The sequence below is a fragment of the Drosophila novamexicana genome, unplaced genomic scaffold (assembly GCF_003285875.2).
Source record: "Drosophila novamexicana strain 15010-1031.04,08,12 unplaced genomic scaffold, DnovRS2.1 tig00000108-arrow-pilon, whole genome shotgun sequence".
NCBI lineage: Eukaryota > Metazoa > Arthropoda > Insecta > Diptera > Drosophilidae > Drosophila > Drosophila novamexicana.
In genome coordinates, this window is record NW_020824772.1 from 2009612 (window position 1) to 2024952 (window position 15341).

The following is a 15341-nucleotide window of genomic DNA, read 5'->3' on the forward strand; positions in this document are numbered from 1 at the left end:
ATTTAAGCCATAGCCAAAATGGTATCAAATTGTTAAGATTTGTCTAAATTATGGGCGGCTTAAATATATATGTGAGCATTTACTATGGGTTAACAGCATTAAAAGTCTAAATTTTGTTGGGATTTTATTGGTTCTTACAAAACGTAAAAGCCAAATTCAAGGGGGAAAATAAAAAAAAACACTGTTTTTCAACACTGTTTCTTATCTTTCATTTCATACCTAGTATTTGATGCTTTACTAGAATTAGAATTAATATTTTATATAAAGAACTAAATTGAGTTAAGATTCTTAGCTCTTGCTAAGTCATTGAGTTAAATTACACAAATCCAATCAAAATTTGTTAGATTTTATTGTATTTAATATATTTACCTTCCACACTGTTGCTGTAGTAATTCTGAATGTGAGTATCATTGACGGACACTACTGAACTACTTACATTATTACATAGGTGTTTTTTGTTTTTTTTTTCTTTTTAAGACATAGATATTGTATTTCCGTTAGCATAATTATAAACAATTGATTTAAACGCGAACTATTATACAAATACATTGATGCTCATCGAAATGGTAGCCCATTTTAATAGATACTTCTAATGCTGAACTGAAGATGTGTTCAACAAAAAGTTGGAATGTTCAAAAATAAGTAAATAATATCTCAGTTTTATGGCTGTATGGGTATTATTTGTATGCTGTTTTTTTGAGATTTTCAATGGATATGTAAAATGACTTAGACTACATAGTTAATGGTGTTTACATTTGTTTTTCCTTTTTGTTTTCAATTCACATAAACATTATTCATATTTGTATTTGCTTAGTTATGGGTTTTTAAAACGAACCATTTAAAAAACGATTTTGTGTTTGAATTTAAGAAGCATTACATGCGAAAAGTATTTAAAAACATCTCTCGGCCGGCTGGGTATGGGTTACCTCTTAGAATTAAACATATACTTAGGTGTTCTTAAAATCATTTTTTGGTTTCATAGTTTTTTTTTTCTTTTAATTTAATTTTGTTGTTGTTTTTTAAAAACTTTATTTACAGTTTGTATTTATAGCTGCTTGCGAGCTGAGGCTAATTGCAAACTTGAAGACGGATCCTGAGGCTGCGCACTTTCTTATCCGTTTACTTGGCGGGCAATGCGGCTGCCTTTCTCCCCATCGTCAAATGCCAGTTATGAGACGCCATTTACTGCCGATATTCGATATCCAATATCGAAATTCAGGGGCTTGGCTAATGAGGCAACGCCACCAACGCCTCGGGCCATGCACCGATGCCAGCTTAAATTTTCCGCCTCATTTTCTCAGTACTTAATTTGCAAATCATGACGAGCTTCGTTTATTGCTGCTGCTGCTGCTGTTGTTGTTGCTGCTGCTGTTGTTGTTGTTGTTGCGGGGGCAGCATTGGCGACATTACAATAATATTGGCTGTGGTGGCCTGGCCATAGTCCAGGGGCAGCGACTGCTTCTGCATGGCAATCGCATCCGACTCCGGTGCACGGGTTATAACGCAATACTGATTCCCATTGTAGGTGACGATGGGCATGTTCATGTTGCCGCTAGCATCGCCAACGCCAACGCCGACGCCGATGGTGTTGCCGGTGTGCAGGCCGGTCAGCTGGGCCTGCATGTAAGTGGCTGCTGTTGGTGAGTTGGCAATTATGTGCGAGACGGGCACTGACACCTGGTCGGGAAGAGGGATGAAGGGATACAGATACAAAGATACATAGATACAAATTGAGTGAAAGTGACAGAAAATTTCATGCTGATGGCGTGTCATGTTGCGTGTTTTTGTTGTTAAATGGTGTTTAGGTAGTTGTTGTTGTAGTTATTGTTGTTTGTTGTTGTTGTTGTTGTTGTTGATAATAGTTAGTTACTTCATGTCCCTGATTATTGCCGTTGTTGCTGGTGTTGTTGTTGTTATTGCTGATGTTATTGCTGTTGTTGTTACTGTTGTTATTATTGCTGTTGGTGTTATTATTGTACATAGGCGCGCTGGTCTGTGCTTGTTGCTGCTGCTGCTGCTGCTGTTGCTGCTGCTGCCGTTGCTGCTGCTGCTGTTGTTGGTGGTGCTTTCTGGCCGCTTTCTTGCCGCCAGCAACATGTTGGTGCTGCTGCGACTGATGCTGCTGCTGCTGCTGATGGCTGGCATTGAGGATCATCTGATTTTGTATGATTATCTTCTGGCTGCGTGCATGAGCCTCCATTTGCGGGCTGTTGTTGAGTATTTGGTTTCGGTTTGCATCAATTTGATAGCCGCGATTATGGTTGTTGCTGCTGCTGCTGTTGTTGTTGTTGCCACTGCCGCTAGTGCTGCTGTTGTTGCTGTTGCTCTTAGCGATGGCGGCTGCTGTTTTTGTGGACTCTACGACTAACCGTTCCTGTTGTCAATACTGCAAGGATCAGAGAAGGCCAGTTTAGAGCCGCCCCGATACTAGTGCGTTTACCGCCTTAGGCCCCGCTGGCCGGTAGGCTCAACCGACATTTGCTCACCTCCAGATGACTCTTGGCATGAATGGACCACTCGTCCCGGCTCGAAAACATGCGACCACATAGCTCGCACGTCCAGGACAACTGCTGCTGGTGATGTGGTATGATGATCCCCGGAATTGCCGTCGGCGCCCCCTGCGCCGACTGCACTATAATATTCTGGGCGGCCACCTGCACGGCCTGCTGCTGTAGCTGCAGTTCCAGGCTCTGCTTATTGTCCTCTGGCGGCGGATCTGGTTGTTCCTTCTTCTTGACCATATTGTTTAGCCGCTTGCCGAGCGGCGCAATATTGGTGGGCGTCACGTGCTTGAACTTGTTCATGTGGATGACGAGCTTGTCCCGGCGTGCGAATGCCTTGTTGCATACCTGAAATGGATGGAGATTGCAACAGATTAGTGGCTGCCAGCAATCGCTGGGGCATTGAGCCGGGGGCTGCTTATACTTCACAAATATAGGGCTTCTCGCCGGTGTGGATGCGCATGTGTATAGTCAGCTTATCCTTGCGCGCCAGCCCCTTGCCGCAGACGGTGCACTCGAATGCCTTATTGGTGGCTGTAAGCAACAGTTGGAGTTAGTGGCTAGTTGGCCAGTTGCAGTTGATCAAGTTACTCACTCTTTGAGGGATTTGTTTTGCGCACTCCGGAGGAGGCCTGCTGCACTTGTTGCAGCGCCTTCAGGCGACTGGCCGGATGCATGGAGCCGCCCTCCACATATGGTTCGGTGAAGGGTATCAGATTCGGCTTTGGTATATTGTAGGTGAGCTGTTCCGCCGCTGACCAGGTGCCCAGGCTCTGCAGCACACGCACGCCGCCCTCAAAGCCCATGCCGTCGTCGGGCACTGTAAAGGTGCTGTCGCCCGCTGCGCCGGCAGCGCCGCCCGCCGAACTGGAGGAACTAATCTGTGGGACCTTGATGGTGGCCGCATAATGTTGCTGCTGCTGCTGTTGCTGCTGCTGTTGTTGTTGCTGCTGTTGCTGTTGTTGTTGCTGCTGCTGCTGCTGTTGCTGCTGCTGCATGTTGCCATTGTTCTGGTTGTTATTGTTGTTATTGGCTGTTGGGGAGCTCTGCTGCACGGAGCTCTGCTGCTGTTGCTTGAATTGGATGGCCGCCTGTGCCATCTGCTGCTGCACGGCCATATGCGCCTCCAGGTATGCGTTCTTCTGGGCCACCGTCATCTTGTCCATGTTAACGGTGCCGTCCTGTGAATGAACCAAATGGCAATGAAACATTGAGTCGAGTGTTTCGCTCACATTCCGTTTCGTTTCGTTTCGTTCCGTGCCGTGCTGTGCCGCACTGCCACCCCTAAATGGCGCGCAAGTGTTGCGAAATTTCACCAGCCGCCACCCCCAATTGAACGTGCTCAAAACTGCCTGCCCTTGCGCAAAAATTTGCGACTTGAGCTTTTGCTCGCGCTTAATTTTCAATGCTGCTGCTGCTGGTGCTGGGCTCTGGACTTCTGGTGGTGGCGCCGCCTCCCCCCGTTGCCAGCCAACGACAGCCTGAAGCCGTGCGTGTGTGTATGCCGGCCGTGCTCCCTGCTTTGGCGGCCTTTCTTGGTTTGAGGCTTTTCCGTGTCTGTCAAAAATGTATTTAAAGCGCGCCACTGAAAGTCAAGCTAAAATTTTGCTTGCCCAAAGTTTGGGCTGTTCACACACTTGGGCTTTAATGTTTATTGCACGCTTTTTGCATTTGGTTAACGCCGCAACATAAAAAACGCGCTCTCCCCGCCCCACACCGCGCACACTATTGACATTTTCACTGGCTCTGTTTTGTAGCTTTTCTTTGCCTGCTTTTCTATTTTATATTATTTTTTTGTTCATCCTTTTTCTGTTCTTTTTTGCAATTTTGCTTACCACAATTGAAAATCAATAAAAAACGGCCGCCGCGCTGAGCGTTAAATGTTGTACGCGAATTTCTGTGGGCTTTTCTAATCTTTTTCTGTTGCAGCTCACAGTTTGGAAGATTTTTTTGAATGTTATGCGCTGGTGCTATACGAGCTGTATTTTTAGCTGCTGCTGCCGTCGCCGTTTACTTCCTCGAGCCAGTGCCCAGCGCCTTTTGTTTGTGTATGTATTGCGAATCTGATTTGGAGTCGACTCGCTCAGTCGCCGTCGCAGTCGCGTCGCAGTCGCGGTTGCAGTCGCCGTTGCCGTCGCAGTCGAGTCAACAACGAGCACAATTTGAGTAATTATTTGTTATTCTTGAACGAGAAACAGGAACGGAGCGTGCGACGATGACGACTACGACAACGACCACGACGATGTTAGCTCACGGATTCAGAGACAGAGTCAGAGGCAGACAGATACCAAAGCGACTGAACTTGAGCGCAGAAGGCGGAAGTGTGGCTAAAAAAAAGTATTGCATACCACTCGGCGCGCTGGCGGAGAGCTTTCTCTCTCACTCTCACTCTCTGTCAGGTTGGTGGTGGTTGCCGCGCGGAACAACTTGGCAATGGGACAGCGTAACTTTGACAATGGCAGTCGCCGCGGCCGCTTATCAGCAGTTGCTCAGTTCACTTACCTGAAAATCTATGGTTGCTCGGACCGTGTGCATGGAGGCGGCATAGTTACGCAGCATATGCTCGTTGCGCATGCAAAGCTGCCGCCAATCGTACAAGTGCTCCAGACGCTCCAGGCACAGCTCGCATATGTGCTTGGGCAGATAGTCGTCCTTGGTTATCTGTCAAGCAATTGGACAGGCCAATAAACACAGCACACCCACGCACTCACGCACACCTACTCACATTCGCCTGCAGCAGCGTGCGCAGCTTGTAGAGCAGTTGGCGCTGCTCCGCCTGCGGGTCAAAGATGTGCAGCTTGCTGGGTCCCTGGTGTATGCCACACAGCCGGCACAGCTCAGCAAAGTTGCTAAAATTTAGATCCACATCGTGCTGCTGCGCCTCCTCCTCCTCCTCCTCTTCCACCTCGTAGATGTGGCTGCCATGTGTTGCGCTTGCATTCTCCAGCATGTGTTGCTGTTGTTGTTGCTGCTGCTGTTGCTGCTGTGTTGCTGCTGGGTGTTGTATGTGCGACTGTCGATTGGTGATGCTCAACATAACGTATTTCGCGCGCTTTTTTCGCTTTGATGCCCGTCAAATTGTTGTTGGTTTATGTTACTGCTGCTGCTACTGTGTCTACATATTGGCTGCAATGAGTTGTTGTTGTAGTTGCAGTTCTGCCTAGTTGCATACACACACACAAGTACTCATAATTTGTATACCTATCTGACCAAGCCCCCCCTAACTATTTGATGTGGGAAAAATCGATGCAATTGCTGTTTAATTTTCATAACAGTAATAATTGCTGTCAATCAATGTTCTTGCCAATTAACGTTTCGATTTTCGATTTACCAAAAAAGCAATTATTTAATCCCTTATAATTGACACACATTCAAAATGCACAGACATACAAAAACGCACACTCACACACGCACACATAACGGCATGGAACATATAAAAACATATGCACTTTGTTTTTGTATTTGCCTTTTATTGAACACTAAAAAATGTGGGCAGGACGAAAAAAAACTTACGGAAAAAAATGATGGCGCGAACGATGTGTTGCTGCTTCTGCTACTGCTGCCGCTGCTGCTCTTCCTGTTGCACTGCCACTTTGCCACTGCCACAGTCGCCGTTGCCGTTGCGAGTGTGAGTGCAATGCTGGTGAGTGAAAAGTGCAGGCCGTGTTGCCTCCAGCATGGCCACGGCGAGTGCGCAGTGCAGTACCTGTGGGTGGCGTCCAGCCAAATTGGGCGAATGTGGGACATTGCATATGGTTGGGTTGTTCGTGTAGCTTGGGTTGTTTGTCCTTTTTTCTGTACACCACCAATTTTGTTTTCTTTTTAGAGAAGCTATGAGAACACAGTGTTTGGCAAATCATATAAACAGCGCAGGCAACAGGTGTTAATTAATCCGCTGCTTCCGCTGGTGGCTCTTCAGCAGCAGGCGGCGCCTCTTCAGCAGCAGGCGGTGCCTCTTCAGCAGCTGGTGGCGCCTCTTCAGGTGCTGGTGGCGCCTCTTCAGGTGCTGGTGGCGCTTCTTCAGCTGGCGGAGCCTGACCTGCATCGTCTGCTGGAGCACTTTCTAATAATGGAGCTCGATCGGCTGCAGCTTCCTGATCCAGGTCATTTTCTTCAATCGGTGGGCGTGCGGCTTCGGGGTCTAAACACTCGGACAGCGAACTGCCCTTTTCTACCTCCAGATGTTCCTCGTCACCAAACATATCATCGAATTCCTTCGGTTCCGGTTCTTCCTCAGGCACAACCTCTTCATACACAATGATCTCCTTCCAAACAATCTCCTCATCGACGCACACGGGCTCATCGCTTTGCGGCTCCACTCGCTTGTTCAGATCTATCTCAGACACGCATGGCTCGGTGTGATCGAAACCACCACAAGTCACACAGGAAGATGTGGTTAACAGCATGGAGGAGTGCGGTGAGCTGCTGGAAAGCACTGAGGTGGTGCTCGAAGTCTTCTCTTTGGGTTTGGCGCCCTTGTCTGGTGATTTGTATGTGATGGTCGTCTGTTGCGATCTCTCTTGCATACCCAGATCGGGTACTAGCTGGCACTGATTGGTGATCTGTGGCACGACTGGATTACTGCGTATCAAGTAGTCTGACACACGCGCCTTCCAATCATCCTGGCTACAGTCAACGTTCTGCATAATAGCGTAAACTTCCGCAATCAGCGGCTTCAGCATGGGACGATTACAAAACCGATTCTTATCAAAAAGTTCAATGGGTTCGTGTATATCTGGACACATTACAAAAATGATTACTTAAAACTTTCAAATAAAGGACGCCACACTTACAGTTGGGAAATATAAAGGTTATCTCGCGGGCCACGCTAGAGTAATGCTTGGTCACATGGATGTTACGCTCTAGCTCCGAGGCTGACCCGCTGTGGGTCAACTATTAGCATACAAATATTTTCTGTTAGCTGCCACTTACAAGTAACATATCATAATATTTAGTAGCTCCTGTACTCCGTTCTCTTTGGTTAGTATGAAGGCCTCAGAAATGCCCTTAGACAACAGGATAACCTCTAGCATAAAGCCCTTCTCGTCTGCAAAGTCTGCATAAAACTCTGCAGCCAGCTCCGGCGAAAAGTTCAACTTTCGATTTCCCTGTATCTGAAATCCACAGGATAATAGCTTTAGCAGCACCGGGCGTCGCTTATGCATATAGTCCGGCTTGATAATAAGAAGCGTATCCTCAAACATTCTTAATAGAAAAAATATATTATAGTGTACACACAAAAACTGTTTCCAAAAATTTGTAATATGCGCGCTTTTTACATTTAAAAGATTTATTTATCAGATTTGATTCTCGTTCTCATGTTTTACACTTGGCGTCTTATGCTACACACACACTTTGTTTTTTATTTAGTTCGGGGAATTTGGTTGATTTCTCTCAGCCTGTTCCGGGTTTTAAAACCAGTTTAAAGTGATTTCAGTTTTTAAGTGGTTTTTAAAAAGTACATGACCGGAATGAGCGCGTCTACTATTACAATTTATGTTTAATTTAAGCCCTTTTCGCATACGCTTACAAAAATCAATCAGTTTCCGTTGCGTTCGTATATTAACTATCACCCACAATTTCTTTCTCGAATTAAGCGCAATATAAAGTAAGTAAGAAAAGGAAATAAACATATAAAACGTGCGAAAGAATAAGTCAATTTTCGATCATTTACAGTCCCAATCAAGTACAGAATGTAAACATAAGTTTAGATATAATATATATATATATATCGTGACGCCTCTTTGCGACACATCACGTGGCGGTTGCGTTTAGTTCGCAACACGCAACATCTTAAGCTGTAATTAAAGGTTGAAGTAAATTAAGACACTTTACATATGAGTCTACTAATAGAAGCTGTCACACACCTGAAATTCTGGCAAAGGCCAGCGCGGACTTCTCACTATCGAAGCATTTGCCAATCTCGGCGCAGACGTGCGACTGATCAATATAGGGACGCTCAGACAGATGCATGATGCTAAAGCCATAAATGGAGATCATCTCGGAGCACTACAAAAAACAAAAATAATTTCAAATTAGTAAGTTAAAAAATAAAATTAAGATGTCTTATTCTTGACTTACAATATTATAGTACTTGGCTGGCAAGTTCTCACAGGCCTCTGAGATCATGTCCTGTACGCCCAACTTGTCGTGATCCTTTTGTGAACGGAAAAAGGGCAGCAAGGACTGCGACACACCATGACAAACGCCACACTCGATGACCTCGTCGTTGACGGCCTGGCTAAAGCATAGCTGCAGCTTCTGGCACACCTCCTTGGGCGGCACTTTGCTTAACAGACTAATAATGGCCGTGGCGTAACCGTCGACAAAGCTGTCGCATTGCTTGCGTATGGTTGATGGGAGGCGATCGCAGACAACGCGTATGGCTCTCTTGATCTCATCCTGCTCGGTCTTGTTCTGCAGTTCCGTCTCCAGTTTGGTCATAATAAACTCGCAAAGCACACAGGTAGGCGGTTCGTCGACTTTAGTTGACTCTAGGCGTGCCAGCTTCTCGTCTTGACGCTTGGGCAAAACAATTACATCGTACTTCAGGGCCTCATCGATGTCAACTGTCAATTGAGAGTAAACTTCTAATATATTACAAATTTAAGGGAATACTTTGCACTTACGATCCTCCGACTCGCCGCCCAGGCACATGCCAAGTTCCAGGCATATCAGTTTGGGATCCATCTCCCTCAGCAGCAGATCGGCAATCTGATCGCCGTGTTTGTCAATGAATATGTGGCACTTATTGGCCAGCGGTTTTTTTAACTTGTCGCAGGAGTGCTCAAGGGCGTCCTTGATGTCTGACTTTGTCGCGTGCTTGCCGATCTTCTTTTCTACGGTTTTGACCACCTCCTCGCAGATCAAGCAATTGGGTCCCAGGCTAAAGTCCTTGTCAACGGTGATCTGAATAGGCAGCTCATCGCTGGAGCTAATTTCATTGGCAGCAAATTCCTCGCTGCTGCTGGCTGACTTATCGGTCTCCGCGCTATCTAAGAGGCTGATTCCCATTTCATCCAGATAATCCTTGGACTTAGGGCACAGCTTGAGCTGCACGCAAATCTCTTCCGGCTTAAAGTCTGTGATGAGCATGTCAATTAACTCATTGGAGTAGGTCTCCACAAAGTCTACGCACTCGGAGCGCAGCTTACTGGGCAGATGCGAGCAGAGACCGTCGAGAACCTTCTTGATATTCTCCTTGGACTTGTTGTCGCGTATCTTGATCTGAGCCTGCTCCACGGCAAACAAACAGAGTGGACATGTGGGCTTATCCTGTTGATCGCTTGACACTGTTTCTGGGTTGAACACCTCGATGTCCTCTTGCTTCTCAATGTTACGCGGACACATTTGCATCATGGGGCAAACGCTGCGCGGATTCAGGCCCTGGATGAGCAGCGCAATGACCGCATCGCCGTACATTTCCACAAAATTGCGGCATTGAGTAGCTACGCCTCGTGGCAGCTTGGTGCAAATGTTTTCAACGGTATGCTTAATCTCATCATCGGTAGCGGGCGTGGCCAGCGTTTCCTGTATAAAATGTAGCAGGTACTCGCAAATGGTGCACAGTTCACCGCCCTGCACCAGCTGGCCGGGATTGGCGGCGCCCATCAAATGATCAATGGGCAGCTGCATTTCCAAAATTTGTTTCTGACTAAATTTAGGTTCGTTGGCACCCAGCTTCTTAATAGTCACATGCACTTCGGCAGGCGCAATGGCAGGCAGCAACGGCATAATGGGCGCATCGTAACCAAGATCCAAGCCTTTGGGGCAAACGCCAATGAGGAAACAAGTACCATTGGCATCCAGATTGTTGACCAGTGTGCTGTATATGACATGATAGTACTGATCCACGATGCTGATGCACTCGTCTTTAAAGCCACGCGACTGTTTGCAGAAGCCCTCAAGCACTTGCTTGAATTCCGTTTCTGTTGTGTTGGCCACCAGAACATCACGCAAATGTTTCACCAGCTGCTCGCACAGAGCACAGGGAATGTCATCGCCAACGCCCTCCAAAGTTGTAAGTGCTTCCGGTTCCTTAACATCATCCTCGTGCTGATGGTAGCGGGCCGCACACACGCCAGACAAATGGCACAGGCCATCCGTTTGCAAATGCTGCTGCACATGCTCGTACATATCGTTGAAATAGGTCAGCACCAAGTTCGCGCAGGCATCAGAAAAGCTGGACATGGTGCCACACCAATGCAGCAGCTGTTCAACCATGTTGTCGCGATTCGTTGACTCGAACTTGCTCTGCATCTTGCGCGAGAGCAGATTGCAGTTGCCACAGGACAGCTGTGTAGGGCCAGACTCCTTCTTCTCCAACTGCTCGGATTCTTTCTTGACAACCACTTCCTCTTCTTTGAGGGTGCCATCCAACGCTGCCTGATAGGCTTGCTTCATTAGCTCATCAATCCTAGCGCTGTTGCACAAACCAGCCACGGAGCAAACTTGCTGCAATTGCAATTTATAGATGAATGTAAAGAGAATGTGTTTATTTTTTAAGCTACTTACGTCGGGATTCATTTGGGAGGACAAGGCCTCAACCAGCTCGGGTATAAAGTTGTCGGCTAGCGTGATGCACTCCTTTTGCACCAGCTTGACGGGAATAAGCTTGCAGGAGCCCTCGAATACCTCCTTAAGCTCCTCCTCGGTCTCATTGCTGCGCAGCTGATCGCGGGCCTGTGTTACCATATCCTTGCATATCTGACAAATGGAATCAGTGTCCACAGGCACCACTCGCTTTTCCCACACGGTCTGAATGCAGTGGCGCGTCGCTCTGCAGTCCTTTGCATTGCTGCCGGGCCGAAACAGAAGACATCGTTCATTAAACCAGCCAAAATGTATCAATTGATAAGTAAGCAATAAAAAAACTGCAGCATCCGCAGTTAAGCAAAACAAAACGCCTCAAATGACCCGCATTCATAATCGTGTTTCACCAAGTCAGCAAAGACCAGAGTCCAAAGCATTGAACGAACCCTCGCAACATGCGCTAGTTGAATGCACCCGCGGTAAATAAGTATACACAATCATATACATATATCATTTAATGGACAGTGGGGGACTATGTTTAGCTCCCCTTCCATTTAAGATATTAATCGGATATTGTTGTGAATACATTTCGAATTTAATTTGCAGAAAAATTACTGTTATTTCTGTGCTGTGGGGCACAGCAAAGCGGTAATTTGTAAGAAGCAAACAAATCTATATATAATACAGATAAGCACGGACATGGCATATAAATATATATTATATATGTATGTGTATATCTACGACTTCTCATTGCACAAAATTTGCGACGTTCTTTTATGTCCACAATCTTGGCAAACAAAGACTTGAGCGATTTCGTGCTCGTAAATAAGTTAATAAACAAACAAAGAATGAAATGTTTATGGAAAATCACTTAGTAATTTGATGCTATTGCAAAAATATTGTTTAAATTGAATAAAAATTGTAACTGGAGCTGGCAGAGGGCTGCTTATATAACCAGTTGCTAGTAAATGCAATTATTTGATTACAATTATTTATTTGACATGTTTACTGTTAGTTACATATACATAAACCGAGGGCAAATATAGATTGCTATTATTTGGATTACTCAGAGATCGATGGCGTTTTATTGATAAGAAACTGCCAGCTGCTGACTATTCTCCACAACGTTTCTTCTATGACGAATACTCAGTTATTTGAGTCAAAGCGTTTGAAATATCAACTTTAAGCGAAAGTGGACAAAGAGTAGCCCTAAGACAAGCCCAGGCTTTGCTCAAACTGATTAGTCAGCGGAATTTGCTGCTGCTTAGACAGTTAGCATATACATACATAAATATAAATATACATATAAATATATATGTACATATGTAATGAGTTGGCTCGACTGGATGTCATTTGTTAATTGAATTTAAAGCGGAATTGAAACGGGAAAACAAAATACGTTGTGTTGCATAAAAAGAGACTGATAGACGACAAGAGAGAGGGAGAGAGGGAGAGTAAGAAAGAGTGCAAAGTGTAGCCAAAGCTCGCACGTACAGCTAACAAGTGTGCAAACAGGAATAAAAAGTAGAGCAAAATAGCGCTCAAATAAAATAGAGCAACTGTAAACGCCTAACAAAGGTTATCGATGAGCCAAACAGAATGGCGGCTCTGCCTTGGACGCCCGACTCTGCTGATTGCCTTATCAAACAGTTCTTCTGCCGACGAACAATGAAAACAGTTCAAGAAAGAAACGGTAAACGCGCAACGGGTAAATAACTGCGTAGTGGCCATTGTTTTATATACATTATTTTCAAGAGGCGCGCGCAGTGGCGGGGGCGTTGCACCGACTCTTTTTGCCGATGACAAAGCGCTTTTCCAATTTGTTCTAGACTCACCTGAGATTATCGCACCAGTAGGAGGGGCCCCAGGTGCATTTACTGGCACCAAGCAGCGGCTGCTCAGCGATTGGCGTTGATGAAACACAAACGCCTAAAATAACAAAATACACAATGGCAATTTCAATAAAAAAATATATGCATATATATATTTTAAATGTATTTAATTAGTGCAAAACCAATACGCAATATTCACTACCGACGTCACAACTTACCGCAAACAAAAACAGCCAAAATGGCCAAAAGGCCCGCGTTACGCATTTTGTTGTTTTGGGTGTGTGCTCTTAGCAAGACTTCACTTTTATATATAATTAGCCAAATTGTACTTTTACTTGCTCTTTTTACACTCCAGCTGCAACTGCAACTGCACTGAATGAATATTTGATGATTAATGCGAAAACGAATTGCGTTTGCTTTGCTTTTGTTATTTTACAGTGTGACCAGAAGCTCTGGCTAGAAATGATTTCTATCGATATGCCAAATGCTAAAATACCGATAGTTTTTTCACTCTGTTGCCGATATAATACTGTTTCGGTCTGTTATAATTTATTTATTCTACATAATAACACAAACAATAAATTCTAATGGTATTGTCGCAGATTACATTTTTGTGAACGTCGCTTACTATTCCTATATTCAGCAAGTTGAACACTCACGAGCACGCTCATCTCTAATTAAAACCGTGCAGCATATTTTAAATTCGATATTTTTTCGATATAAAATTGAAATTTTAACAGGTGTACCTATTAATTTTGTATAATCTTTAGCTGTAAGCTGAACAGTGAATGTAATATAAGTTAAGGTCAAGAAATTTGAGCTTATATCATACACAAGGTTGCTGTTTAGCAAAAAAATTATACGTTGGCGTTGCCACACCAATAAATAAGGTTACATATAATTTTGTAAAACACGCAAGCAGACTCGAGTTCGAATCTCGGCATGACCAAGAAAATAAAAATGATTTATATAATAGGTTTCTTTTTTTTTACATGGCTTTTCTTCAAACATTTTCAAAATTATGTGTTAAGTACTGAAGAAATAACACAAATTAGTCGAATCTATATTAACTTGTACGATTTATTCCTATTGATTGCCTTTTGAATTGAGCCTTTGATATAAATATCGTTGTCATTTACGCGGTTCGTTTAATTGTTTAACGTGTGACTTCTTTTTTTATTGTTATTAAATGACTGACTAAACTATGGCAATAACCATCGACAAATGTTCTTGAACTGTTGCTCAAGTGTTTAGCTCTCGTAAGTGTTTAACCAAACACTCAGTTATAATCCAGCTGCGCTCAAGCATGCATAGAAATTCAATTGTAATTATAGCCAAACAGAATTCTAATAATTGATTGATGTTACTCAGCGCGCAAAACGATCTCAGCTAGATCTTAGGGGCCCAGGCCTAGTGCGCCCGTGTAAAGCTGTTTTTTCTTGTAAGGTTATATCTTGGGAAAATGAATTTTAATTAGCTGAATTGTTCACACAATGGAAATAAACAAATCTTTGCTGTGATGTCTATCAAATTGCAGTTTTTTCTAATAATTCTGAATGCTCATTTTGTGTGGGAGCTTGAGCCAGTCGAGAACGTTTGGGGCATTTTCAGTTGCAGCTGCTGCTGCTGCTATTGAGCCTCAGCCGAAAGTCGAGGTCAGCTAGTGGCTGCTGGTGATTGACTGGGCAAGCGAAATGCCAAATGCAGCCGTCGACGTCAATCCAACCAATATTGCTGCAAACTGTGTCAAGCCGCCGAAGGAAACTTGAAACTCGACTTGGCGTGGCCAAGGTGGCCAGCTGTGAGCCGTGGTATTTGGTTCTTTACCAGATTTAATTGCAGTGCTGCCAAATTATAAATACACTTGACCATTGACAATGAATTATATGTCCACTAGACTGGGCAGGTTTTAAGAATCTTACTTTTTTGGGCGCCCCTCCAAGTTCAGCGACAATTCAAGTTCATTTTTCTAACGAATTATTTTCACTAGGCACAAATTAAAAACGCATAGAAACTTGGAAGACGGGGGCTCGTTGTTCACACGGCGAAGAGACCATTGCCAAAGAGTACTCGCAGTTGGGGTTTGGGGGGATTCGGTTTCAGTTTTAGATGGTTCGTTGCGTGACATACTTAGTTGGAGACGGACGGCGAGAGATTGTGCGCTTGTAACCCTAATTACGTGCGTAATTACGAGCGGCTGCAACCAAAGGGCAAGGGGCAACGGGCAACAAGCCGGAGAAACCTCAAAGTGCGTCACATACACTTCATCTAATGGTAAATTGTTTTATTGCCCCTCGTCTGTGTTAGGTTGTAAAACTTGTGCAACTTCCTTGACGCCATAAGACCCGCAAGGGGGAGGGGCTCTGCAACTCATAGACGGCTAAGGTTCAAGCTGGCGCAAATGGCAGTCATTACCAATCATTCTTTGACTGCTGCCCTGAGACCAAGATCCGAGTCATGCGGAAATGAACTTGAC

At 44.7% G+C, this 15341-nt stretch overlaps 4 protein-coding genes across 5 annotated transcripts; all 4 read right to left on the minus strand.

The window, feature by feature from the left end:
• Positions 1–361: 361 nt before the first annotated feature.
• Positions 362–2380, minus strand: LOC115771673 (myb-like protein AA; the record flags this gene model as incomplete). The annotated part of the gene is made up of 2 exons (XM_030717487.1): positions 362–1677; positions 1871–2380. Coding segments are annotated over 2 exons (855 nt in total), but the record flags the coding sequence as incomplete, so codon positions are not given.
• Positions 2305–5259, minus strand: LOC115771918 (mediator of RNA polymerase II transcription subunit 15-like). 2 transcript variants are annotated; one of them, XM_030717810.1, is made up of 6 exons: positions 5227–5259; positions 5004–5162; positions 3097–3682; positions 2926–3035; positions 2487–2849; positions 2305–2386 (listed from the first exon to the last, which is right to left on the minus strand). In XM_030717810.1, the coding sequence occupies exons 2-6, from the start codon at positions 5073–5075 to the stop codon at positions 2381–2383; spliced, it is 1137 nt and encodes a 378-aa protein (XP_030573670.1). In that variant the 5' UTR covers positions 5076–5162; positions 5227–5259; the 3' UTR covers positions 2305–2380. The 2 variants fall into 2 exon arrangements, with proteins under 2 accessions (XP_030573670.1, XP_030573671.1); XM_030717811.1 differs by lacking the exons at positions 5004–5162; positions 5227–5259 and adding an exon at positions 4337–4494.
• A 708-nt stretch (positions 5260–5967) lies between these two features.
• On the minus strand, positions 5968–7733 carry LOC115757703. The gene is made up of 3 exons (XM_030698050.1): positions 7434–7733; positions 7295–7383; positions 5968–7236 (listed from the first exon to the last, which is right to left on the minus strand). Exons 1-3 carry the CDS (start codon positions 7703–7705, stop codon positions 6389–6391), a joined length of 1209 nt encoding a protein of 402 aa, XP_030553910.1. The 5' UTR covers positions 7706–7733; the 3' UTR covers positions 5968–6388.
• A 40-nt stretch (positions 7734–7773) lies between these two features.
• Positions 7774–13250, minus strand: LOC115757702. The gene is made up of 7 exons (XM_030698049.1): positions 13084–13250; positions 12869–12962; positions 11016–11298; positions 9131–10955; positions 8583–9070; positions 8369–8510; positions 7774–8299 (listed from the first exon to the last, which is right to left on the minus strand). Exons 1-7 carry the CDS (start codon positions 13127–13129, stop codon positions 8295–8297), a joined length of 2883 nt encoding a protein of 960 aa, XP_030553909.1. The 5' UTR covers positions 13130–13250; the 3' UTR covers positions 7774–8294.
• Between the last annotated feature and the right edge of the window lie 2091 nt (positions 13251–15341).

What these genes read in the sequence shown, in the direction of transcription:
- LOC115771918 (XM_030717810.1), bottom strand. Translation starts at nt 5,075, where the DNA reads ATGCGCAACGAGCATATGCTGCGTAACTATGCCGCCTCCATGCACACG. An exon ending in CAAAACAAATCCCTCAAAGA is followed by an intron (nt 3,036 to 3,096) that starts GTGAGTAACTTG and finishes TGTTGCTTACAG; the next exon opens with CCACCAATAAGGCATTCGAG. An exon ending in AGAAGCCCTATATTTGTGAA is followed by an intron (nt 2,850 to 2,925) that starts GTATAAGCAGCC and finishes CATCCATTTCAG; the next exon opens with GTATGCAACAAGGCATTCGC.
- LOC115757703 (XM_030698050.1), bottom strand. Translation starts at nt 7,705, where the DNA reads ATGTTTGAGGATACGCTTCTTATTATCAAGCCGGACTATATGCATAAG. An exon ending in AATATTATGATATGTTACTT is followed by an intron (nt 7,384 to 7,433) that starts GTAAGTGGCAGC and finishes GTTGACCCACAG; the next exon opens with CGGGTCAGCCTCGGAGCTAG. An exon ending in AACCTTTATATTTCCCAACT is followed by an intron (nt 7,237 to 7,294) that starts GTAAGTGTGGCG and finishes TAATGTGTCCAG; the next exon opens with ATATACACGAACCCATTGAA.
- LOC115757702 (XM_030698049.1), bottom strand. Translation starts at nt 13,129, where the DNA reads ATGCGTAACGCGGGCCTTTTGGCCATTTTGGCTGTTTTTGTTTGCG. An exon ending in TACTGGTGCGATAATCTCAG is followed by an intron (nt 11,299 to 12,868) that starts GTGAGTCTAGAA and finishes TCGGCCCGGCAG; the next exon opens with CAATGCAAAGGACTGCAGAG. An exon ending in CCTCCCAAATGAATCCCGAC is followed by an intron (nt 10,956 to 11,015) that starts GTAAGTAGCTTA and finishes TTGCAATTGCAG; the next exon opens with CAAGTTTGCTCCGTGGCTGG.